General features: G+C 30.9%; 3 protein-coding genes across 4 annotated transcripts in view; 1 reads left to right on the top strand and 2 right to left on the bottom strand.

Annotated features, from left to right (window-relative positions):
* Window positions 1–284: 284 nt before the first annotated feature.
* The window catches only part of LOC105108407 (mannan endo-1,4-beta-mannosidase 5-like), a 30,080-nt gene continuing 3,123 nt past the window's right edge, over window positions 285–27,241 (bottom strand). Inside the window, exon 4 of one of the 2 annotated variants that reach the window (XR_839062.1) lies at window positions 285–453. The gene's annotated coding sequence lies outside the window, so the exon portion shown is untranslated. Of the gene's footprint in view, window positions 462–27,241 lie in introns of both variants that reach the window. The other variant, XR_839061.1, reaches the window with a different exon arrangement.
* LOC105108408 (mannan endo-1,4-beta-mannosidase 6-like) lies at window positions 913–5,255 on the bottom strand. The gene is made up of 3 exons (XM_011002707.1): window positions 4,833–5,255; window positions 1,578–1,786; window positions 913–1,178 (listed from the first exon to the last, which is right to left on the bottom strand). The coding sequence occupies exons 1-3, from the start codon at window positions 4,992–4,994 to the stop codon at window positions 1,028–1,030; spliced, it is 522 nt and encodes a 173-aa protein (XP_011001009.1). The 5' UTR covers window positions 4,995–5,255; the 3' UTR covers window positions 913–1,027.
* Window positions 25,199–27,241, top strand: part of LOC105108448 (probable LRR receptor-like serine/threonine-protein kinase At4g08850) — a 3,274-nt gene continuing 1,231 nt past the window's right edge. Inside the window, exon 1 of the mRNA XM_011002768.1 lies at window positions 25,199–27,238. Within this exon, the coding sequence (XP_011001070.1) occupies window positions 25,254–27,238 (1,985 nt within the window). The 5' untranslated portion in view covers window positions 25,199–25,253. The remainder of the gene's footprint in view (window positions 27,239–27,241) is intronic.

A 27,241-nucleotide genomic window follows, 5' to 3' on the forward strand; every position in this document is an offset into this window, starting at 1 on the left:
TATGTAATCATTAATTTCAGGACTCATGTATGGTTTGAATACTTTAATTAATGCAAAAAAACAAAATGCAAAATTTATGCATGTTAAGTTAAGTGTTAATAAAAATATAGTTTAATTGTTCAAATTTTAAGTTTGATTTTTAGAAATTATCAATTTAAATATCATAAATCTCAAAATTACTAGGAATTTGTATAATCATTAATTTTATAATCTCGAAAAATTAGTTGAGATATATTTTAACCGGTCCAAATAGCCATGGATTTACAGGGGAAAAAAATATGTGACAATGCCAACAATACAAGTACATATCATACTTTATTATAAAAGTTTTGAAATACATGCATCCATGGTTGTAAAAACTGGTCTGCTCTGGCAGGAATGGAGGTCAAGACAAGTCTGAATTAAATAAAAAATAAAAGAAAAAAACCTTGATCACTGTCGCACTTTCTTCATCTTCTGTTCTTCATATTTCGAGTAAATGTATACTGCAAGGACGAAGGAGCCCTTCTCAAGAGTCGCACATGTGCCCACATAGATCAATGTTCACTCTGTTCGAATACAGAAACAAGACCATTTCCTCATCTTGAATCTGCATAGAATTGGTAGAACCTGTATCGCCCTCACAGTTTCTTCCTTTTGATCTTTCATTTCAAGCGTATATCTTGTGAGCCTCCCATACCAAGAACAGTATAAAACCTCGTATTCAACTCCGAAAACTTCTTCCCACCTCAAACATTACAGTTGCTGTGTTTCATCTCCTCTCATTTACGACTGATCAAAGCAAGGATCTCTCTGTTGAGGATTTCTTTGTCTTTTGGTTTTTGCAGAAATACTTTGCAGCCTACATGATTGTTCTTTTATCAGTTTATAGGTGGAAGGATAATCTTAGGGCACGAAAGAAAATTCATCACTGTATCCATCCACGCCTTCAACTTGTAACTGCCAGATGAAGGCACCAGCACCAGCCCTCCTCTTCTTTGCGGATTCATAAATTTTATCATACACTGTTTTCAACAAAACATCTCTGTCAAAACACTCCCTTCTCATCCACGTGCCGACTTGACCCGACTTCTGTGAAAAGAACTGGTTTCCACAGCGCAATGTCTCCATCACTTACATGAGAATCCACCCAATGAGACAGATAACTCGTTTTCGCTTTCAAATCAACATGTGGGATCCTACAATGCATGGTATAAAGAGAAACAAGAGTATATTTATCAGGAATTTATAAATATAAATACTTGACTTATTTGTTTACTCTGGCTTTCAATCAACTGTGTTACCAATCAATTGAACTGCACTTTATAAATGTAACTTCTAGGTTGCCATAGTTAGCAACATTTAGACAGCATGGAGCCAAAATCAAATGAACAGCACAATATCTTCTCAAACGGTTGACACTACATCACTATTTCAAGCTTAAAGTGATCTTCCTATCAGCTTACGTTATGGGGGTCCTAGCATGGCATTGTGATTGATGGGTGTAGTAAACCATTATTCTTGTGTAGCTCATCATTATTACTGGACCCTAAGCTACAATACTCTGCCATACAATGAACTGGAAATAAATTACTAACCAGCTGTCTGGATATGCGTGAACTGATGCAAAATCGATGTTGGATATTGCTGAGTTTGGTATGAAGTCTGATCCAAGTGAAGCTGCCCAAATCCCAGGATTCACTTCTGACTTGTTAGTTGTATTCAGGCCATAAAACCCTTGTGCAACAGTCACCAGATGTCTTTTATCCAAGCTTTTGATATATGCAGCCATCTCAGCAATCCATGCCTTAAGCCAAAGGAAAAGCACTACAATGATCTCAATCACATTTGATTCAAAAGTAAACCAGATAATTTGCTTAAACAACGACAACGCATATCCTTTTGGTAATGTTAATTATCATAACCCAATTTTGGCCCTTTAATTTTTAATTTAATTTTTACAGGGTTTAAAATGAAAAATTAAAAGATCAGATATTTATTTCGATGAAAAGTGTGATTTGTCAACTTCCATAAAAATTAAGGACTACAATTTGCTTTTGTCATTCTATCTTATCTTCAAGATAATTTCTATCTTTAAGATAATCTTTATTTTCGAGATAATCCTAATCTTTAAAATAATAATAGTTATCCGCTTTCAAATTTGATTCTTAATCAAATTCAAACTTCAAAGAAGAGAATGAGTTTGATTGAAACTTGGTTTTTCACACGTGAAGGGACTTTAATACTATAACTACAGATCTTAGGGGGGAGGAAAAAAAAAGGATGAACCCGAGAACAGAGAATTAACTCAGAAAAAGAAAGCAAAAGAAGGAGAGAGAGAGGAAGGAGGACAATTAGAGAGAAACTCTAAAAGAAAAAACCTCACGAGAAGGCCATTACCAGAAACCCTAAAAGAGAGAAACATAAAAAAGAAGGGGACGATGAATCCTATACTAGCCGTCGCCCTTCTCAACCCTTTTTCTTCCCAGTCTCCCTCGACTTCGCCTTCAGCAGCCACACGCCTAGGTAAGTTTCCTTCATTTCTTGCTAAAATAATTAACTAGTTACTGTGTTTGTTAGGAGTGTGCTTGGCAAGCATAATTTTTATACCCATTCTAATTTGATATTTCAACAAACGAACTCCTTTTTGATAACATGAAATTCCAAAAATATTTGGGGCCTTCGCTAATTTATTTGTGGACCCCTCAAACTTTTTTTTTTCTTTGTGCTTGTATTTTTTTTTGTAGATGTGCTTAATTTGTGGATTATTTCTGTTAAATACAAATATGTCGTGCAATTTTTTTTTTTAAAAAACTTCCATCTAAAAAGGGCAAATAATAATAAAGGATAAATAAAAAAATGACATAGAAAATTTCTTTTTTAAATTCATTTTTTGCAAAAATATTCACTGACGTCAGAGTTAGGAGTATTGTATTTTTGGTTTTGTGCGATATTTACCAACGCTATAGTTGGAAATATTCATAGGAATTGTTCACTGACTCCAGAGTTAGGAACATAAAAGTAACAAAAAATAAAAAAATAAAAAAATAAAAAATATGTATGCATGAATAAAAATAATATAAATTTATTGGTTTATTTACTAACGTCAGAGTCAGGAATAAAAATACAAATTCAAATTTATATTATTTTTATTCATTATATTTTATTTTATTTAACTAGAAAAATAAAAAATACGTGCATGAGTAAAAAACCTCCCCTTTCTCACCGTGAGCATGCATCAACCATAGCAGCAGCAACCATCTCTTTTCAGTAAAGGTAGGGGAATCACGAACAACAAAAAGGGAAACCAGAAAACGAAGGCAGCCTAGAAGAGAATGAACTAACAGGAAGAACTGAGAAGAAGGAAGGACATTAAAAGAAAGATAAAGACCACGAACGCAGACATCGGGAGATAAAACTACAGGGGAGCACAAAACACGCGGACAAAAACAGAGATAATAGGCGAGGAAGAACACATAAAATAAATATAAAAAAAAAAAACAGTAGAGAGAAGAGGAAAATGAACGGGTACAGTACAGACGAGGAGAGCAAGGAAAGAAGACCAAGGGAAGAACAAAAGGAAAACAGAGGAGAAGAAAACAGCATCAACTGGACAGCCCTCCATCATCGTCATCTTCATCTTCAATTGCGGCAACAGACACACACAGAATGAAAGGTGAGAGGTCATCAGCTGCATCTCGAGACTGGAAAGTTCGGAAGGTGGATCTTGATGAAATTTTATTTGGTGTTCTGTTAAGATGAATGTGCATGCATTTTCTGTCCTTACAGCTTGATCACAGCATCCAAACTAATTAAGGAAAGAAAATTGTTAGCTGTACAAGTCCTACATAAAAAAAAGCAGAACCTCACATTATAGGTACAGTTAGGGAGTAGCTAGGCATTGAAATGGCAACACGAGGGCTTGTAAAATAATTACTCTCTTTATTTGTTAGCTTTTCAGGCTACAGGCTCTCGTCATATACAGTTAGTCCCAACCAGAAAAAATAAAAATATTAATTAAAATTTATTTTATTATATTTTATTTAAATTACATAAAAATAAAAAATATACATACAAAAATAAAATAAAATAAAATAAAGTAAATTTATTAGTTTATTCATTGACGCCAGAGTTAGGAATAAAGATACTAATATAAATTTATTTTATTTTATTATATTTTACTTTTATTTAGTTACATAAAAAAATGTGTATACATAAAAAATAAATTTATTTGATTTGTTTATTCACTGACACCAGAATCAGGAATAAAAAAAAAATATTGATTTAAATTTATTTTGTTTCTATAGCTGCGTAATATTTACCAACGCCAGAGTTGGAAATATCCGTAGTTAAATATTCAGTGACGCCAGAGTCAGAGATATTATAAGTAAATTATCATAACATAAACTAATAAACATATAGCAATTTAAGACGAAACTAGCAATGCAGCCTGCCTCAGGTAGGACGTTTAAGGGGTGATAATATCTTCCTTTTTACGTAACCAGTCCCGAACTATAGAATCTCTGTTGACCAGTTAGGATTTCTAGTGACCATAATACTAGGTGGCGACTACTTAAATAAAGAATATCCTCATTAAAGAACAGGATGCTAGAAATCCGTTCTTTCCAAAGATTTAAATAATTTTTAAGGCCGTCGCGATGTCGGGTGCGATAAGAGATATGAACAAACCACCCCACAATCATAGAGAACTAGAGAAAATGATATTCTTCGGCTCAGAATGCTTCCATCAAACAGCACCTTCACCCTTCTCTCCAGATTCCAGCCAAATACTTTAGTTTATTTTTGAAATTCTATGCCAACATATACAGAAGAACGAAAATTCAATGGTTCACCTGAAGTGCAGGAGCAGAACTTGATGAACACCAAGGCTCATTCATGAGCTCCCAAGCGAAAATTGCCGGTTCTTCGGAGTACCGAACTCCACTTAATGAATTCTTTCCTTCACAACTGCCTGGAAAATGCATAACAGAAATTTGCAGCCAAGGGATTATCATAATGCAGAAAGAGAAGCATAGATTGCCAAGTCCCAAATCTTGAATGTCAGCTCTTGTGAAATTTCATTCCTATTACTTACTAATACAGCAGTAATTTTAGCTTAAATTGATCTAGCAAATGATGCAGAATCAAATTTCAGATGGTAAGTTATAACATATCATATTAAGTTCACTGATTAACTTAAACAAATAGAGTTGTCACAAAACTCGCTCATATTCAATGCTCCCATTCATTTTACAATCAAATAATGCCTGTTAAGTCAAAAATTGATTAAAATCCAATGACTTAGCCTTGGAGTTGTGAAACATAGAATCTCACCTTAATTAAAATACAATGGCTTCACATATGCAGATTGGACAGGTAGTATTGATAATCGTAAGTTTACGGATGATTACCTTGTTTTTTTGGTCAAATGCTGATTTCATGGAAATTAAGCAAGAAGCGAACATTTGCTCACTTCTCTACCAAGGTTGAGTATAAAGCCTTAGCAAATGAAACTACTGAGGTTATCTGACTTCAGTATTTATTAAGAGATCTATAGATTCTTTCTACCTCTGCCTCTACTATTTGTGCGATAATCTAGGCATTACTTATCTATCTGCAAAACCTATCTTTCATGTTCGTACTAAACATGTTTGTCACTTTCAAACATTATGGCGGCCATAAAAATAACTCAGTTCGAAAAAAAGGATTTCTGACATCCTATTCTTTGACGAGGAATGGTTTGTTTTAAGGAGTCGCAACCTAGTATTATGGTTACTAGAAATCCTAACTGGTCAACAGAGATTTTATGGTACGAGACTGGTTACGCAGAAAGAAAGATATTATCATCCTTTGAATAACCTGCCTGAGACAGGCTGCTTTGTTGATTTTGTCATAAATTACTAATATTTTGTTGGTTTACGCTACGATGATTTGTGTGTAATATTCCTGACTCTGACACCATTGAATATTCAACTATGGATATTTCCAACTCTAATGTTGGTAAATATTACATAGCTATACAAAAAAAAATTAAATCAATTTTTTTTATTTCTGACTTTAGCATCAGTGAATAAACAAATAAAATAAATTTAATTTTTACGCATACACAAATTTTTTTATGTAGCTAAATAAAAGTAAAATTAAATTAAATAAAATAAATTTACATCAGTATTTTTTATTCCTAACTATGAGGTCAGTGAATAAATCAATCAATAAATTTATTTTATTTTATTTTTTATATGCATATTTTTATATTTATGTAATTAAATAAAATATAATTAAATAAATTTGAATAATTATTTTTATTGTGATTCTGGTTTTAATAAATAAAAACAATAAATTCATATTTATATTTTTTTATTTATACATACACACATCTTTATTTTTTTATTTTTTATTTTTTGAGCTCAGCCCAAATGGGCTAGGCTGGGCAAAGCACGCGTGAACAAGAATGAAAAGGAAAAAGAAAGCTTACCTTACCTGAGATTGCTTTCGAGATGAATGAGCGCAAAGGGATGGTTACCGCGCAACGATTACTTGATATTCCCCGCTTCTACGTGTTCTATTCTTCTCTGTTTGGTGTGTTTGTCTGTCTCTGGTCTGTGTCTGTCTCCGGTCTGCAGGATGAAGAAGACGGTGATGTCAATGTTGGTCTTTTGGGTTTTCTGCTTGCGTTTTCTCTACGAATTTGTGCTTGTTTGGTTTTGTTTTTCTGTTCTGTTTCCTAGGTTTTTTTCCCTCTCTTCCTGTTTTCTTCTTCGGTTTTTCCTTGTGTCTGATTCCTTGTTGTTCTGGAGGCTGGTTACTGAAGACTATGAAGACGATGGTCAATGCCAGTTCTCGTCTATGCACTTTCGTTCGCTGGTTTTTTTCTCTGAGTTTTTGTCCCCTTTCCCCTATTCTATTCTCCCTTTTACAGAGATCGAGTCGCTTTCCCACCAACCAGTTCTGCCTTTGCAGGACTGTTATTCAATCCACGATTAGATCGGATTTGTTGTAGATTTTCAATTCCCCTGTTGAATTGAGATGAAGAAAACAAGCACGACTGTTCCACATAGCAACTGTGCCATTTAGACAGAAATATATATTTTCATTTTGATCCCTGATCTTTGAAAATTTAACAATTGGATATCAAGTAATTAAAAAATTTCTTTTAATCTAGCCACTGGATATTTAAACTGAATCCCTGAATTATAACACTATTTACAAAAAAGTCCTTAATTTCTGGATTGTTCAATTTGGTCCTTAATTAAATATTCAACTTTTAATTCATTCAAAATTATCTCTGAAAAAATCAATTAAAATTCCTAAAGTAAACCTGCAATTTCACTATGGTCCTTAGTCTTTTAATCTCTTGAAATTTTGCTTCTAATCACCCTTGATTTCTTTAGTTAATTAAATCAAAACTTAACAAAGTCCTCAAACTTATTAATTTTTTAATTAAACACCCGATTTTATTAATTAAACTAATCCAAAATTTTAATTAAAGTCTTTAACTTCTTAATTATTTAATTATTGACTAATTGACTGTCAAATTTAATAATTTCATTCTCAAACTTTAAATTTTATGTTGTCTTAACCCCATTTTCAAATATATTTTTATTCATTAATTTTTTATTATTTATTCAAAAAATGAATTATGAAAATATTAAGGTTGACTTGAGTTGGAAAGAAAAAGATTTAGATTTATTTTATCTTTTCTCAAAATCAACTTGCAAATATTTTTACTAAGCTATTTTCTAGTATTTTTTTTACTACTTTTCAATTTAAGCTTCAGATCGATCATTTACCCTTAATTTAAAGAGATATTATAGAATGTACTGCATATTTATTCTTGTATTGTAATCTAAACCTTTATTATTATATATTATTCTACACATATAAATAAAAATAATAATAATTAGGTTAATCCACTTAATTATTTTTCTCTTAATTATTCTGAACTTACATGCATTCTATCTCTTAATTATTCTGAACTTACATGCATTTTAAAATTCAGAGGAAAACATTCACGCTTAATTTCAAATAAAAAAAAAGTAATAATAATATACTGCAATCATAGAAAACACACAGCAAATTAGTAACTCGATGGTGGCAAAATATCTAACACGTCAAAAAGCTTTTTGGCACTGGGCCTCTGAAGTTGTTAAAAGCTGCAGAGAAATATTGAAGTGGAGCTTTTTGACAGACTTCTGGCAAGGGGCTAGAGAAGTTGTTTTCACTAAGATGAACTTCATATAGAGAGAGATTTGCTAACCCTTCAGGCACTGTACCTGAGAGTTGATTTCCAAACAACGGCAAAGCGGATAGCTTCTCATAACTAGGCAAACTATATATGAAGAAAGGGTCCTGAAAGCTCATTCTGGTGTAAAAACAGAATGATTAATTCACTCGGGTTACCAAGAGATGGAGGGACAGGACTACTAAGATGGTTTACATGTAAGGCCGAAGCTTTTAAACGTTTGAGACTTCCTAAAAAAAAAAAAAAATCAATTGTCACACTCGCAGTGAGAACCAGAAGGTTCTAAGATCAGTTATTCTGGAATATTAGAGGGTCATTGTCAATCAATTCCTTTGACGAATTTGTGGAGGGATGAGTATGTGCCATATTATTTTGTTTTTTCTTTTAAATCTGGACCAACCTTAAAAATACCCTCCTCAAAGCTAGGCTGTTTCAATTTTAACCTCACAATATATATATAGGATTTCTCAATTAAGTCTTTCCGTTCATATTGATAAAAAATTTAATCCAAATTATACTTTTTTCTTAAGAAATGACGTTGTTTTGTAGGAAACTAAATGTTTTCTATTTATGAATTCTAAGAGGACCCAATTGAGAAATCCAAATTATTTGAGAATAAAATTGATGTAATAATGATTTGAGGATGAAATTGATAATATCCTAGAGCTAGTTTTTGCTCACTAAAATTAATTTCCTAGCATCATTTATGTCCATCTCTTTCAGATACATATATATGAGTCACAATGTGAACATATTTGGAAACATTTCTCTTAGTTGTTAGTCACTAATAAGCGTGTAAAAGAAAGTGAAAAGGATTTTATTTGTAGCTGCACAAGAAAGGGCTTGTCGTTGCCCTAAAGAGATGGAGCAGAAGAAGCGTTTCGCATCACCTGTGGTGTCGATGACATTTCTTACGTTTTCATCTATGATTTCGCCAGTACTGGCCAGCTGCTCGTCGGGTGGCAATCGAAACAAGGGATAGGTGGAACCAATCCATCGAAGTAAAGTTATATTAACTGACAATCTACTAATAAATGTAAAAAGTGACCATTTGTGTAAGGCTTCAAATTCAATACAACTACGCACCCGTATCGGTTCATGCTTGCTGCACAGTGAGAAAGAGGAATGGAATTGCATGCACATCTACCGTTACGCGCCTTGATCTTCCATTATTACAAGAGTATATTTCAGGCACCACATACCAATAATACAACATAGGCTAGGTCAAGGACAGTTTTATAGCTATACGCGCCTTGATCTTCCATTATTACAAGAGTATATTTCCGGCACCACATACCAATAATACAACATAGGCTAGGTCAAGGACAGTTTTATAGCTATACGCGCCTTGATCTTCCATTATTACAAGAGTATATTTCATGCACCACATACCATATAATAGAACATATATAGGCTAGGTCAAGGACAGTTTTATAGCTATGCGCGCCTTGATCTTCCATTATTACAAGAGTATATTTCATGCACCACATACCATATAATAGAACATATATAGGCTAGGTCAAGGACAGTATTATAGCTATATTAAATCAAACACTATTACATTGAATCATAAAATAACCCTCATATGCTTGATTGAGTTTTCTTCAATGCCTGCCATGGAATCAACAAATTCCCTGCCTAGGAGCCCATACTTGGTGTTGGCGCTTCCATTTCTTTCAAATCGCTATTAGGTCCTTGAGCCCAACTATAATCTTCATTAGTTATTGCACCTAGCAATAAAACGAAAAAAAATATTATTAAAGAAAAAATCATATATTTAAATTCAGGATTAATTCTTATCTTGATGGGTTTTCTAAGAATTAAATTCCAATTTAGATCAAGAGAGAAGGCTTACCTATTTCTTTTTTCTTATCTAGTTCCATGGTTCTTGAAGTGTCACTTGGCTCTTTTGCTCTCCCCTCCAGAGTTGTAGTGATAGCAAGAACAATGAAAACCACTATGAGAAAGGAATTCTTTAAACCCATTTTAAGAGTTTTATTTCCAAGTTATCAATTATATATACTCTCTCTATAAATATTATTAAACTACTCCTTCCTTTATATAAAAAGATTTTCTAAATAGTTTTGACTCAGCAACATGGTGAGAATATACATACATACATGCTACATACATACATACATACATATATATATATACATACATACATACATACATATATATATATATATATAATGCTAAATAATAGAGTGAAAGTAACTAGCATTTCTATATTGAATGTTGAATGGCAATATATTTGACCTCAAATAATATTTAGCTTTCATTCTTAACTCTCAACCAATTCTCAATTAATCCCTAAACTAACAATGTTTCAATTGGATCCCTAAAATCTCTCTCTCACACACACACATATACACGCGCACGCGCGCATATATATATATATATATATATATATATATACACCCAAATCACATCTTTATATTTATTATTTTATACAATGAAGAGTGCTATTTTGAATGAATTTGACCTATCTCATGAGTGAAATTTGATTGTTTTAGAAGGAAGGATCCAATGAAATGCATGATATACAGGAGATGAAGTTGAAAAAATTATTGTTCTGGGATGAAATTAAGAATCAATTAATACACCAAATACCAAAATAAGACTTCGCCAAATATATATCTAGTAGTACTTCCAAAATATTAAGTAGGAATTACGCCCATTCAAGGTTAAAATTTTGTTTTTTGAATGAGTTTTAATTAAGTATACGACATAATTCTAGAATGTAAGCGTCTCGAAGTATGCAAATGAAAGGAAGACTTCATCACCATCCACCAGTTAGCTCCGAGTGATTCCTACAAGTCCAAGAATCAATTAATTTACTTAGTCAATGGAGTAATTGCTGCAAGAAAATTATGGAATAAAAAGTCATTTTCTGAATTCTTTTTCTTCTTGGAATGTTAGGAAGTCGGTGATTAATTTGCGGTACCCAACTATCCAAATTTCCTTTACATTAATTAAATGAAACTCAATTACGTACAGACCCAGACATCCCATTCTATACGGTCATTTGATAGCAATAGCGACTTCCAATTTTGAAGGGATTGCTGTGGCAGACGATTCTAATTTCAACAATGTTGACTCACTCGTTCAAAAATTAAATTCCAAATAATAATGGTGATGACAATTTTCAGAGATTATTTTTCTTAGTTATTATTGTTTTCTATTTAGTTTAGGAAAATATTTTTTTTATGTATTGTTAATTTTTTTATTTAGTTTAGAAAATAAAATATTAAAATTAATAATTATAATTTTATTATAGTTATTTATGTCATTTTTTAGTTTATTTAAAGTACTATTGCAAACTTCTTAAAAAAAGAAGACTACTAGGTTTGATGAGCTATTGAGAAATAAATTTTCAAATTAGAATTTTTGGTGTGGTGATATTATTCGGTAGAATTTTATTTTGTTTGTTATTGTTATCTTTTTATGTTATTTATAACTATGTTAGTTGGCATCAAAGCCTAACGATTCCTTAGTTGTTAAATAACCATAAAAGAAAGAGATGGTTGTAGAATAAGGCATGCTCCTGTTGAAGAGGAAGAGGTGTTTCTCCATGGAAAAGATACATTTATAAATTGGTGATAGAAAACATTTAGTTATAAATTAAAAAATTAATTTATTAGTTAGTGGAGATAAGGAGCTTGAGAGATAATGAGAAGAGTAATCATGAATTCATAACTAATTTTGAGAATTTATTTATGATGCATGAGTAGATGTCATGATCAAGATGACTATAATGTTAAAACTGAAAATTTTGATAATTCTAATTTTTTTTGGGATCAAAATCAACCATCAAAATTTGATGAGGATGATGAAGATGAAGTTGAAAGAGGAGATTAAGATGCAAAATTCTTGGTTTGTGATTTTCATGAGAAGAAAACAAAATTAGATGCGGTTCTATGGGTGATTTTTATGAAATACCATGTGAAAGATGTGCCTCAAATGTGCTTGAAGAAAATTTTGGAACTAATGAAGTCAATGTTGATTTTCTTGTACTTTAAATAAAAGTTGTGAAAATAATTTCCAATATTATTCTAACTCTAAGATTGGTTTTGTTGTTGGACTGAGCATGTTGTTGATAAATATGACTTTTCTAATAGAAAGACTGACTAGGTAAAGGGTTGAAACTTTTAATTAAACATCCATGAAATTGAGGCAAGAGAAGTTTGAACTGGAGAATGATTTTCCTCCAACACGGAGAGACTGATGCTAAAAAAATTTTAAAGAGATATTATTTTTCTTTGTTATTATTATCTCCTATTTAGTTTAGGAAAATATTTTTCTTTATAGTGTTCTTGTTTTTTTCTAGTTTGTTTAAGATTTTTATTGCTTTTTTATTTTTTAGGTTTTCTAATTTATTTAGGTTATTTTTCAAGCTTATTTAGGAAATTATAAACTTATTAAAGAAAAGACATCTAACTATGGTGAATTATTGAGAAACAAAATTTCTAATTAGGTTTTTTCAATGTTATGACCATATTTGGTAGAATTTTATGTTGTTTGTTATTATTGTCTTTTTATGTTATTTTTACCTGCATAAATTGATATCCAAGCTCTACATCAAATAATAATAATAATAATGAAAAAAATATGGTAAAGTTATCATTTGGAAAGCTTAATCTCCTAATCAAGAATAAATCTTTATTCGATCATAACTTACACATATTAATTATTATAATACTTGAACCCTAAATAATAAAATGAAAAATATATCTATAATATCAACTAAGCTCAACTTCCACAAGCTTGAGTATTATTTCTATTGAATTTTTATAATGAGATTGTTTTACATGCATGCATAGTCTAAAATGTTGCTGTTGAAATGATTTAACTTTATAAATACATAGTCTAGAATCTCAAATCTTTCAATTATAGGGTGAATAATTTGTCACGTGATTCAAAACACAAGTAAGTAATATTACAAACTTATTATCTCTTGCAAAGTTACTATATGTCATTACAGAATTCTCGTTTACTGTTCATTGTTGTATATGATATACAAGGTTTATCAAATGAAAAGAAATGTTGTTATTTCATTGTCTTCAATAAGCATGGGTCCTGAAAGAAAAGTTAATACTACAATGAGTATTTTGTCAATAAATATGTGTTTCATACTGCATAATATGGACAAGAAAGAAAGACATACAACAACGGTGTTTGTGTTAAGGGATCGACTTGTAGTGAGTTTGAAATTGATTACTATGGTAAATTAGAAGAGGTCATCGAACTTCAATATCATAACGAGCATAATATAGTGTTTTTATTCAAATGCAATTAGTATGACACCATTGACAGAGGAATTAAAGTATATCTTCATCATGGTTTGGTCAAAATTAACTTAAAAGCTAAACTTCGCAATGTAAATGATGTATTTGTTTTTGTAAAGCAATGTCAACAAGTGTGTTACACATATACTCCTTTCTAGAAAGGATAGATCAAGAGTTGATTGGTTATCCATTTAAAAAACAAAGCCTAAGAGTTGTGTCGAGGTTGTTCAAGATGAGAATGAAGACACAAGTGTGCGAAACAAAGTCTTTCAAGTTAGTGAGTTGATTGAACCATATCAAGTTGCTCATTTGATTGACTTGAAAGAAAATTTAAATTTTCGTGTATTTGATGATAGTTTTGTTAAATATTGTTCCGAGCACTAGTGGACAAGCAATTGTCGATGAAAATGATGATGATGATAATGATATCCACATTGAAGATTGTGATGGAGCTAATGATGATTCAATTGACGACGACGAAGAAGAAAATTATGACTAATTATCATAACATAAAAGTGTAAAGTAATTTTTTATTTTGTAACTGACACGACTAAAAGGTTGATGTCTTCTCCCAAGTGCAGGAGTGTCGAAGTAATAAATAACCTGGCAAGACCGGGGTCGAACCACAGGGAGGTTAATTGTACAAATTATAAACAACAATTATAAACAATAATAATAACAACAACAATAGTAGTAGTAGTAGTAATAATAATAATAATAATAATAATAATAATAATAATAATAATAGTAGTAGTAGTAGTAGTAGTAATAAAGAAAGAGAAGAAGAAGAAGATGATGAGAACTTGGAGATGGAAAATTAATGTAAGGATTAAACAATAATAATAACAAATGTCAAGGTTAGAGGTTCCACTAATGGTATATCAAACAAATATAGTATAAACTCTTATTATTGAATTGGAAACCACACACAAAGGAGGTTCCAATCAGATTATATATTGTTAACATGATTACATTAGTCATCTTATTCAATTAATGCTAATACTTGTAAATCTCGTCAAGCATTCATGATTATAACTTATGTTAAAAACAAATCAAGTTCCTTTCATAGCTTAGGTGTCGGTTATACCATACATTATGGGCTATGAAAGTGCCAAGCATTTGTTGTACCAAGTGTTATACAACATAAATCAAGATTAGTCATTTAACAAGCAAAGTATTAAAGAGTGAAAAAGATAACAAATATAAAACATGTTAGTATCAAACATTAAGGTCCATATTAAATTTACACTATAGTTATTCTTCCACCATTAGTGTAACCTTTTCACCTTGACATAATTAACTTAGCTAGACATAATGAAAGAAAGGAAAATAAATAAACAAAATAAGAACATAAAAGTTCACTAAGTAAAGGAAAGGAAATGAAAGGCATAAACTTGATATTATTACCAAGTGTTATACAACATAAATCAAGATTAGTCATTTAACAAGCAAAGTATTAAAGAGTGAACAAGATAACAAATATAAAACATGTTAGTATCAAACATTAAAGTCCATATTAAGTTTACATTATACTTATTCTTACACCATTAGTGTAACCTTTTCACCTTGACATAACTAACTTAGCTAGACATAATGAAAGAAAGCAAAATAAATAAACAAAATAAGAACATAAAAGTTAACTAAGTAAAGGAAAGGAAATGAAAGGCATAAACTTAATATTAATGAAAGCAAAGCATAAACATTACAAAAAATACAAAGAGAGAAAGGAAGAGCATGATCTTGATCTGGAAACCAAGATGCCTAAATGCATGGCAAATGCCTCCTTTTATAGGCCAAAATTGGGAACTATTGATTTGATGACTAATTGATAAGTGGGTGGCCAACTTTTGACTTGGTGACAATCCTTATCTTATCTTGTCTGCCTAACACGTCATTGATAACGTCAATATTGGAGCCAGTTGCAAACATGAAAGTTGTAGGCAATTGTCTCAGCTTTCTTGTGTAAAACAGAAAGTAAAGCATAAACATTACAAAAAATACAAAGAGAGAAAGGAAGAGCATGATCTTGATCTGAACACCAAGATGCCTAAATGCATGGCAAATGTCTCCTTTTATAGGCCAAAATTGAGAACTATTGATTTGATGACTAATTGATAAGTGGGTGACCAACTTTTGACTTGGTGACAATCCTTATCTTCTCTTGTCTGCCCAAAACATCATTGATAACGTCAAAATTAGAGCCAGTTGTAAACATGAAAGCTGTAGGCAATTGTCTCAGCTTTCTTGTGTAAACAATTCAGCTCATTTGGACTTCTAGAACTCCAGATATGGCCAAAATACCGAACAGTGCTCGGGCTGGAAGACAGATTCGGGCTTCTTTGTTGTTGCTACAATTTGGACTTGATAATGGCCTTTTTAGATCTTGGGCTCCATATGAAAGTTGTAGGCCTATGTCTTACCTTTCCATCCATATAAATTGGACCTAAATCTGAGATCTGTAGCTCCAGATATGACCCAATTACCGAACAGTGTTCCGGTTTGGATTGCACCGACATCTCTTCTCTAAGTTTGACCATCTCTTTATCCATGCAATTTAAGTTCTTCAAGTCATCAATCAATCCTTTCATTTATGTGATAGGCCTACATTAAAAATAGACATTTACCACAAATTATAGGTATCTTATATTATTAGATACATTATTATAAAACATATTTTAGTTAAGGAGTTATTGATACTTCAAGTGCAAAATGATGATATAAAACCATGATAAAAATGCACTTTTAAGTACTAATCAGTAACATGAAATATTAATTTGATAATTATTCACTGTTGTTATTATTATGTGCGGTTAGTTTGTAATTTAAGTGTTTGCAAGAGGAAAAATAAGCAATACAAACATAATTTGTCATGAACAATACAATATAACTAACGGATTTCTAGATGGACTTTGTCTGTCATTATTTTACCGAGAGTTGGAAAAATATTTACTGAAAATGCCATAATCACTGATACCTGTATAGACAAATACGATATGTCGGTATTTTACAAAAAGTTGCAAAATATTGACTGTAAATGCCATAATCATTGACGTCGATACAAATAGATATAGTTCATCGGTATTTGTCGATAGTTCACAATTATTGATGAACTCCTCGACGAACCGTGCAAATTTCAAAGGGGGTATTAATGCATCTTTGACCGTATGTAATTGTCGATGGACTGCAAAATTATGGAAGGTGTAAAAGCCGATTATATTCTAACTTGACCAATAATAATAATAATAATAGAGAAATAAATTAAATAAAAGAAAATTTATAAGACATTAATTTATTGAGAAATAAAGGATGGGGACAAATTTGAAAAATGCCAAACACAAGAGGTCAATGTTCAAATTTAAAAGATGGGACTATATAAATGCCTCTTTTTTTCTTTACTTGGCCGATAGCTAGAGGCCATAAGAGAGGGAAAGAATTTGTGTGATTTTTAGTTGTTTCTTTGCAAATTATATATATAAGTGTAATTAGAGTGATTAGCACTTAGAAAAAAAATTAAGAGGTGATTTAATGCGTGGAACTTGTTTTGAGGAAGGAAATCTAAAGCTAGGGTTTAAAAAGGAAGAAGAAGGAAACTTGAATTTTTCTTGCGTCCATTCCTTGAATCTTTATCCAAGTTGAAGAACATGTTTAGAATGATTAATTGTTATACTTGTGTTTTGATGAAGAAATTAAATTGCTTTAATTATGTAAATTTAAGGATTTATGGTGTTAACTATTGAAATGATGCAATTTATGATTGAAGCTATATTAGGAAGCATAAATTATTAATGAGTAAGTGTTTAATTTAGAAATGAAAAAAAAACCCCTCCCCCCTTTTTAGTTATTGGTCTCCGCAAAAGGAGAAGTTTTGGGAGATTGAAGAATTTAATGGAATTGTTTAAGAATTGTAAGAATTTATGGGCTTATAAATGTTAATAAATGGAATGGTGAAGGATGTTACAAAAATAAAATATTTACCCTTTTTCCTTGAATGAATTTTGGCCATAGCATATGAAAAGGAGAAAAGGAATTTTGACTTAGATTTTGCTAATGTAAAAGAGTGATTTTAGATGAATCGGGTGGATTGTTGGAGAATTAGAAAGTCAATTTTAATGAAGGGTTAAAAAGAAGAATTTTATTCTTCTTAACTTAAAATGAAATGAGACTTTTATTATTTGCTTATGAATAATAATCGACATGTTGATTTTTATGCTGGTGCAGAAGGTCGCAGGACCTAATCAATAACAGGGTACCACTTCACACCCACAAACATTAAATGGTGTTAAATACCCTATAATAAATTAATTGTTTAATTTAGTATTTTAGAAAGAAATTTCCTATGATTGTAATTTTAATATAGAAATTGTGAAATAAAAAGAATATAAATAATACCCTGTTAAATAAATAGACAAGTCAAAAGATTATTTCTTGGTTACTAGAAATAATGTCATGTTAAATAAGCGTATGGAAATATTATTTCCTGGTTAATGGAAGTAATGCCCTGTTGAAATGGGCACATTTGTTGAACTATTTTCCTTTTGTTTCTTACATGAACTTTAGATATTATGTACTAATTAATGGACAACTTGAAAAAATTGTATCCTAGTTAATGAAGAAGCTAACTAGTAAAGGATTGGCAAAAAATGAAATTTAAATGAAATTAATATATTGACGATAAGTACTTCATTTAATGAGCTAGTGCGTATATTATTGTGTATGCTTCAAATAACCCTTATTTATATTGTGTATTATTAATAAGTGTAAATTTTCTAGTCATTATCAAATGTTCACATGTTATATAAATATATTATTAGGTACATCACACACTTAAGCTGCAAAATAAAAGTATAAATGAAAAATCCTTATTTAAGTTAATTTTTGTATTAGAAGTATTGATATTATATTTTATATTACCTATATATTAAGAAATTTTAAAATATTTAAACAATTATTTTGCCAGGTATCTAATTAAGAACAATGTCTTTACTTTAACTAGTAATATAATTTTGTTGTATTTATATTTGAATGTGTTTGTGTCCTAAAAAATTAATGTTATGATAAATAAATTAGTTCTAAATATTGTATATAAAGTCATGCAATGTTAACTATAAAAATAAAACTATAGGGGATATGGAAATTGATGTGTTTATTGGAGTTGCGATGTTTATTTATACCGAGATGAGTTTGTGGTTATTATTTACAAATTTTGATTTTAAGTTGGTAACTTAGTATTGAAAATAAAAAGGAGATTTTGTTGAAAATTTTAGAAAATATTTACTTGAAGAGAGACCAATTAACTCTTTTAAATATATTTTTTTGGCCTTGACAAAGGGTTATTTAAAAATTTTAATGTGAAATTCAAAATTTAATGACAAACTTTTAAAAATTCATTGATGGAATAATTAAAGTAATATTATTTAAATTATTCGTTGGTAAAACTGCAATATAAAATTCAACAACCAACCCTTTAGTTCAGTTTTCCCCCTTTTCATTTCACAGTTCTCTTGTTTTCGGTTTTTTCCCCTCTCATTTGCTTCAATTTTTGTTTTTTTGGCTTATAATTTCTAGTTCTATCTTTAACAATTAAAAGGTATGTATTTCGATTTAATATACTTAATGATTTTATTGTTTCTTTGTTTCTTTGTTTTAGTTATTGGTATTTTTTATGTGTTTTTTGTTTTGGTGTGTTTTTTATAATGTCGATAAAGTCTTGAAATAACCACATTATTAAGGTAAGCATTTTTCACTCCTAAAGTCTATAGTGTTTTTTTTTTAATTTGTTCAATATATTTTATTGTTTGTATTGCCATAATAATTGAATAATTGGTTGAATTTTAATTGTTATGTTGAATTTACTTTGTAATTAGTAATTGAATATATAGGATTAAATTTAATTATTTTATCTCAATTTTACTCTATTATTGCATGATATATGTTTAATTATTTCTAATAATTTTAATTGTTATTTATATAGATGTTAGGTTATATATAAGATTTTTGAATGGGGTCAATTGGTTTGATGCTATTGTCAATATTTATAGGTTTGAAAACTTTGGGTAGTTTCTAGTATAAGGGAGGTGCTGCCGAATTTTTTTAATAACTGAATTTAATTATGTAATTATTCATATAAAATTATGTAGATGTGTAGAACAAAATCAACAGCTCATCGCTCATATATAGTCGTAGCTAGTTCTTCTAGTAATGAGGATGATATGTTCTTAGGTGTCGATTAAGAAGAGGCATTTGCGTCAACTCGCAATGCAACCTCTTCCAGCGTGCGGTATCCCTTCACAGTGGAGTCAATTCACCCGTAAATACGAGGCACATTGGAAGGATGACCTTTCAAGTTTGTTTTGGTTTTAGTTTTTTTTTAATTATAACATAATTTATGAATAACACTAATCAATATTTCATTAATTTAATTTATTTACAGGTTCACAAACATTAAGGCCTCCCGAGTAATATCATTGGTGTTTAAATCATTAATGGAGATTTCATTATTTTAATAGAGTCATGTTTCCAGACATCCTGAATGGAGACTTTATATCGATGCATGGTTTCAAAGATTTCAAGTTGGTATTAATTTCTAATTTCTAGCTTATTTTTAATAAATTATTATTATAATTGTAAATAAATTTTTATTTTTTATTTTTAATAAATTATTTATACACAACATAAATTCGAGTGGGACAACACGCTTGATAATGTTGCGAAGAGGATATGAGAAAATCACCCGACAATTAGGTAACATAAAAAATAATATGATATTTGTTTTTTTAAAAAAAATTGTTTTAAAATCTTATTTGTCAATATGAAAGTAGGTTGCGTAATTTTTTGTACAAATCATAAAAAAAGCCAAAAAAATACGTGAGAGAGAACGATTTACAAGGCTGAAATGACGTGGTGATTTGAAGGGATTACAAGCCACCATACATCTCACAGGATATATGGCTGTAAGATATTGAACACGTGACATTTGAGTGGTTCACACGATGCTCATAGTTCGGTGCCAACAACCAAAACCAACAAATTCATGGTTTGGTAACCACGCACACTAGCTATGTCTCTTGGACGTGAGTCGAGCTTAATGGAGCTATTTATAGGGATGCACAGGTAGAGTGAAGATTGTCAAAAGGGAGTACAACAATTCGTTGACAACTGCGCTCAACATTTCATGTTATGTTTGCTCAACCATTTTATTTTATAAGTTATTATTTTCTTGAATTGAATATGATGATTTCTTTTTTAATTTTCAGGAAACCTATAATAGCCGGTTGAGGGAGAGATATGAGGATGATTCTTCGACCTATTCAGATTTCAATCTAGATTTATGGATGGAGGTAAAATCATTTGGTAGACCCAATAAAAATTAAGTTTATGGGCTCTTCAACACTACGATTGAGAATTTGTGGGCGACTCATAGTGTCTCAACCGTTAGCAGCTCCTAATCAATATCGGGCATCCAATTTAAGGAGTTTCTGGCTTGGCAATAACAATAAAAGTGCCTCTTAGCGAATTATGAATAACTCCGCTAAATGGTTATGAATATTTGATCACAGATGGGTGATCCATATACACCATCTTTTTGGCCATTTAGTGCTAGGAACAACCAACCTCCTCTTTCTCCTCCTCCAACTCCATCACTGTTTTAATTTTTTTTTTTTTTTGTAAACACATTAAATTTGTAATCAATATTTAGATGAATATTATTTAATTTTATTTTTACATTTTATTATGTTTAATATAATTTTATTTGCATAATTAGTTTTTTTACTATTAATTTATATAATTTTATATTATTTAATCTAAATAATATTTTAAAAAAATAAAAACACCACCAATAGATTTCCAGACGTAAACAATCTATCAGTATTGTACAAAGTTGAAAAATATTTACTGAAAATTCTACAAACACTGACGTCTCTACAAACAGAAATAGTCTATTGGTATTTTGCCGAGAGTTGAAAAAGATGTCTATACCAATGAATACGGTTTGCCAGTATTTTACTGAGAGTTGAAAAATATTTACCATATATTCCACGTTCACCGACGGAATATTTCCTTTGGTATATTTCTAGAGGGAATTTTTTTTCTAACGTGCATTTTCTGTCTATAAAACCATCAGTATTTTATTTGTTTTGTTAGCAACAAAATGTCAAATTACTGACAAATGTTATGCCGAAGGACTATTTTCGCCGGCAATTTAGTTTTACAGACAAAGTTGCAATCTTAAACCGATAAATTGGATCTGTCGGTAAAACTATTAAATGTTTATTAAGACTGTGTATATGGATTAAGCTTTATTATTTGATTTAAAAAAAAAAAATTGTGCTCTCGATTTTGCTACTCTCTGCTGATGGTTTGGTTCAATAAATAACAAGAGTGCTAGAGCTCCTATTTAATGGTCTCCCCCTAAATCTCATATGCTAAAATGGAATGTTGATGGTTCTTGTATTGGAAAACATAGACTTGCTGGTTTTGGAAGGGTTCTTTGCATTCATAAAGGCTTGGCTCTTGGTTTTTTCTCTTCATGTGATTTTATTGGAGTAAAGTTCATCTTTGAATATGATTATGTTGTTGCGGTTAACTTGATGAATAAGCCTTCTAATAAGTCTTAGAGATTTCATGAGCTTTTTCTCCTTGCATCTAGAGTTTCTTCACATTTGGGCTCTGTGTCTTTCTCTAATGTTCTGCACGATGCCAACCATATGACTGATGGTTTTGCAAAAGAAAGTGTGAGTGGAAGTTGTGACTATGTGACTTGGCTTTGATTTTCCTGGTGATGCAATCTTTCTTAGTCCATGTTATCTTCCGACTAATAGATTATGCAGATACATTTTTGTTTCATTTTTGCCTCTCTTTATGGCATTTTAATATTGCTTATCAAAAAAAAAAAAAAAAGTTCAAGACTACAAGGAGAGTTTTGTTTTTGGACCTAATCAAACAATCATAAAATTTAAGGATCAAAGTGTATTTTTTCCTTTATACTTAATGGGGCTGGGTAATGATTTGTGTCATCCTATCTTTTTCTAAATTTGATAAAGAGAGGATCGAAATGAAACATCTTGAGAGAAACAAGAGACCAACAAAATCCGAGTTGAAAGTTGTAACCACAAGTTTGTCTAGACTTCCTAATCAACTTCCATTCTGCCTTCCTTAAACCCAAAGATGGCAACTAATGCCGTTCTAGACCGGTGTACAAGCTATCTACTTCTATGGAACATCAGGGCTTGAATTTTTTTATTTACTACTGTATCAGCTTGTGCACATCAATTAATTTTCTTCTTCCTAGCTGTGTCAACTTGCTTCTTGTATTGAGCTTAATTTCCAACTAAAAGTTTTTGGTACGCTAGAGTAGCACTTTCACTTGCATTCGAGTAAGTCTGGCTTGCTTGATAAGATGAATGAGATGACCAGTTACAATGCCAACACAAGAAAAGACCATTCCTAACACCGGTAAGAATCCCCTGTCCAATTACGACCGGCACCAAATGGTCTTATGCATCGAAGAATCGCTTTCCTTTTTGTTTTTTTGGTTCGTGTGGTCCGCAGACTAATTTTGGAGAAGTCCACAATGTCAATGCTTTGAGTATGAATCGGGACAGTGCTAAGAAGAAATGGAAGATAGATGAACTTGAATAGAATATCAAAAGATCTTGATCATTTGAAATTCAATAAAACAAATTGAATATATTAATGGCAGTAGATAATGCCTCCAGACAACCCCAATAATTCTTCCATGGAAGAGGGTACTTTTACATATACACATTATATAGGTGAACAGCATACACATTATATATATATAATGTATATAATGTGTATGCTGTTCACCGTGATATTATGTTTTAAAAATATTTTTGAAAAAATTAAATTTTTTTATTTTTTATTTTAAATTAATATTAAAAATATTTTAAAAAATAAAAAAAATATTATTTTAACCTATTTAAAAAAAATAATTATCATCACACTGGGACAATTTCCAAAAGTTAAACTACTAGGAGGAAAAGTTAGTCAAATTAAAATTTCCAGTTAATCACACATTTGGGAGTTGAGAAATGTCCGTTGTAAGATTCGAATCTATTAAATCCTCTCCTCCTAATTAATTGATGTTTACTATTTGATTATTGTCAATTAAGTTTACTAGTAATTTTTTGAAGGAGAAAAAAAGAAAAGAAAAGTTGTAGGAATAAGAAGGCAAAAGCCAACCAATACATTTAGGATACTTCCTAAGTTCTATAAAATAAGAAAATTAAAAGTTAATTTAAAATATTAAATAACTTTAAACAAGTAAATGACTCTTAAAAATTGATTCAACCGTTCATTGAACTCTAACAAAGACAATATATTAATGCCCCCCCTAACTTTAAAGCAATATTTAGTTTTTCTTTTTTTCACTTACTTTGCACATGTATTTAACTATATATTTAATATTAGTTTTTTTACTAATCTTTCATGAATTGATTTAATAGTTAATAGTTTGAAAAACAAAGCTCATATATATATATATATATATATGAGCTAATAAAAATATCTTTAGAATTTTTGTATGATTAAAAGGATAAAGAGAGTTTCATTTTTTTCCCTTACAATCTATGTAAGCAATTGTTTCAATTAAAAAAAACACTCATATTGTCATTATTATTTAAAAATAAAATTTGTTTGATTTTATGATGGAAAAATATAATTAAATATATGGCGAATCTTAAATTATTGTTTTTATTTGATAATTATTTCTAGTAATATATATAATTGAAAACTCTTGAAAAACCTCTAAAAAAAATAAAACCTGATAAAGAAAATAGATCTCATATATTAATATTATTAATTTGATATTATAAAATAAAAGCATCTACTCCAAACAAAACTATATAGTCGTGTAACTTTTCTCTAAAAGTTTTTTGAAATAAAATCTATATATGTGAGCTATATATGTATTGCAGATATAGTCAAACATATAAATTTATACGACGTTTTGATTAAGGAGTCTTTTGGAAAATTAGTAGATTCTATTAAAACATACAAATCATTTAATCTAAAGCCAAATAATCTTATTAGTTTCAAATCCAATGAATTTTATAATTCTCTAAATCTTGATGTAATTTTGGTATAATCTAATAAATTTTATTATTTTAGGATTCAATCACTGGCTTTTGTTTAACCTATTTTTAAGTATTTTTAGAGTTTTGATAGCCAAAATTTAGTGTCAATAAGGTAATAATATATAGGTAATGAGTGATTTAATATGATTATATTATATTATTTAAAAGCTTTTGTGATTCAAAAATAAACATATAACAGAAAGACAAATTAATTTAAGTTTGAAGAAATTATATTAATGTTTAGTTTGTATCTTTTTATAGTTGACTTAACATATTAGTCTTGAATGTCATATAAAAAATACAAATCCTTTCCATAGATGGAGTATAAGTATTTTTAACTAAAAAAATAAATAATCTTCTTATATGGAGTTAAAGAATTTTAATTAGAAATAAATCATTTCCTTATGTGGAATGGAGTCTCTCTCTCTTTTTTTTATGATTTGTTTTAATGTAATACAATATAATTAATAATAACTAATAAAACCTTATCATGGATATATAGTTAATAAATCATCCCTGCCTTTTAATTTGTAACACCACACACATTTTTTACTTAGATTTCGAGTCACTGCCTGCATAAAGAAAGGTGCATGAATGGTTTTATAAGTATATGCTTCATTAATTACAAGTACTACACACACCTCAACCATGGCCTGCTCCAGCAAATTTTTGTCTCTGCTTGAACTGCTCAGTTTTTGGTGTCTAGTGTCATATGTTCAAGCAAAGCCGAATGCAGAAGCTATGGCTCTTCTGAGATGGAAAGAAACCCTCAATCAATCCTCTCTGCAGTCCTGGACCCTGGAGCTGAACAATGGGAGCTTGACCAGCCATAGCCATAGCCACTGCAAGTGGTTTGGAATTTCTTGCAACAAAGATGGCAGCATTACATCAATAAACCTACAAGGTGCACTCTTTGGAGGTAATCTCAGTAACTTAGATTTCTCGTCATTTCCTAGCCTTGTTTCACTCAATCTTAGTGACAACAATCTTACAGAGCACATTCCACCACAGCTTGGTATGCTCTCAAAACTAGCCTACCTTAATCTCTCAATGAATTATCTTTCCGGTTTTCTTCCTGTTTCACTTGCTAACCTCACACAAATTTCATTACTCTACATGGGAAATAACATGATCAGTGGTGAGCTAAACCAACGTTTATTCTCCAACTGGACTAAGCTTCAATATCTAGAGTTCCAGAACAACAATTTCACAGGAATGATTCCACCAGAAATTGGGCATCTTACAAATCTCAAAGAGCTAGCTTTGGCAAATAATCGATTTCATGGTGTGATTCCTTCTGAAATAGGAAATCTCAAACGTTTAAAAGCTTTGGCTTTACATGTCAACCATCTTAGCGGTCCTGTCCCTCCATCTTTTGGTAACCTGAGTGAGTTAACCACTTTGTTTTTACACCAGAATGAACTTTCAGGACCCTTTCCTCGTAGTTTGCTCAGTTGCGAGAAGCTAGACGATTTGCGGTTGTTTGACAATCAACTCTCAGGTACAGTGCCTAAAGGGTTAGCAAATCTCTCTCTATATGTAGTTCTTCTTAGTGGGAACAACTTCTCTGGTCCCTTGCCAGAATTCTGTCAAAAAGCTCCACTTCAAAAATTCACTGCAGCTCATAACAACTTTAGAGGTCCAGTGCCGAAAAGCTTGAGAAACTGCACAAGCCTTGTTAGAGTTCGACTCCAAAATAACCAACTCACAGGAAATTTAGACCAAGACTTTGGGGTGTATCCGAATCTCATTTACATTGAATTGAGCTACAACAGATTGAAGGGGGTGCTTTCCCCTAACTGGGGTGGCTGCAAAAATCTCACTCAGCTAAAGATCTCTGGGAATGCAATCACCGGTAACATTCCTGGTGAACTTGGCAATTTGAAACAACTAGGTGTGCTTGACCTATCTTCAAACCAGCTAGTTGGAGAGATACCAAAAGATTTGGGGAGATTATCGACTCTGAATAACCTTAACTTGAGCAACAATCAACTTTCCGGTCGGGTTCCCTGTGAGATTGGAGGACTTTCCAGTCTTGACAAACTTGACCTTTCAGCCAACAAACTGATGGGGCCTATCCCACCACAACTTATTAAATGCCTGAAATTGAATATCCTGCTGTTATCTTCAAATTACTTCAATGGTTCTATCCCATTTCAGATTGGCGATCTTGCCTTGCATGGTTCTCTTGATCTTAGTCAAAATTTACTTTCTGGCAAGATACCTTCAGAGCTTGGAAAATTGATCATGTTGGAAAATTTGAACCTTTCACGCAATATGTTCTCTGGTTCCATTCCTCCTTCATTCAGCAAGATGACTGCCTTAACTTCCATTGATTTTTCACACAATAACTTGGAAGGTCCGGTTCCTGATGGTGAGTTTTTTCGCCTTGCTCCACCAGAGACATATAGCTACAACAAACATTTATGCGGTGATGCAAAAGATTTGCCGCATTGCAGAATCACATCACTGAAAAATAGTACTCCCAGCAAAGACCACAAGGTATTGATCATTTTCAGCACTTTTTTGTTTGGAGTACTTTCTTTTATTTCTTTGGTGGCTGTCTCTTTCATTTTCACACGAAGATCGAAAGCGAGAAAGAAAGGGAAGGATGCAACAGTCTCGAACAGCAGGAA

This window comes from Populus euphratica, unplaced genomic scaffold (assembly GCF_000495115.2).
Source record: "Populus euphratica unplaced genomic scaffold, PopEup_1.0 scaffold187.1, whole genome shotgun sequence".
Taxonomy (NCBI): Eukaryota; Viridiplantae; Streptophyta; class Magnoliopsida; order Malpighiales; family Salicaceae; genus Populus; species Populus euphratica.

Coding starts and splice junctions, on each gene's coding strand:
- LOC105108408 (XM_011002707.1), bottom strand. CDS start 4,994: ATGATAATCCCTTGGCTGCAAATTTCTGTTATGCATTTTCCAGGCAGT. Junction 1,787..4,832: donor GTTCTGCTCCTGCACTTCAG/GTGAACCATTGA, acceptor CTTTGGCTTAAG/GCATGGATTGCTGAGATGGC. Junction 1,179..1,577: donor CACGCATATCCAGACAGCTG/GTTAGTAATTTA, acceptor CATGCATTGTAG/GATCCCACATGTTGATTTGA.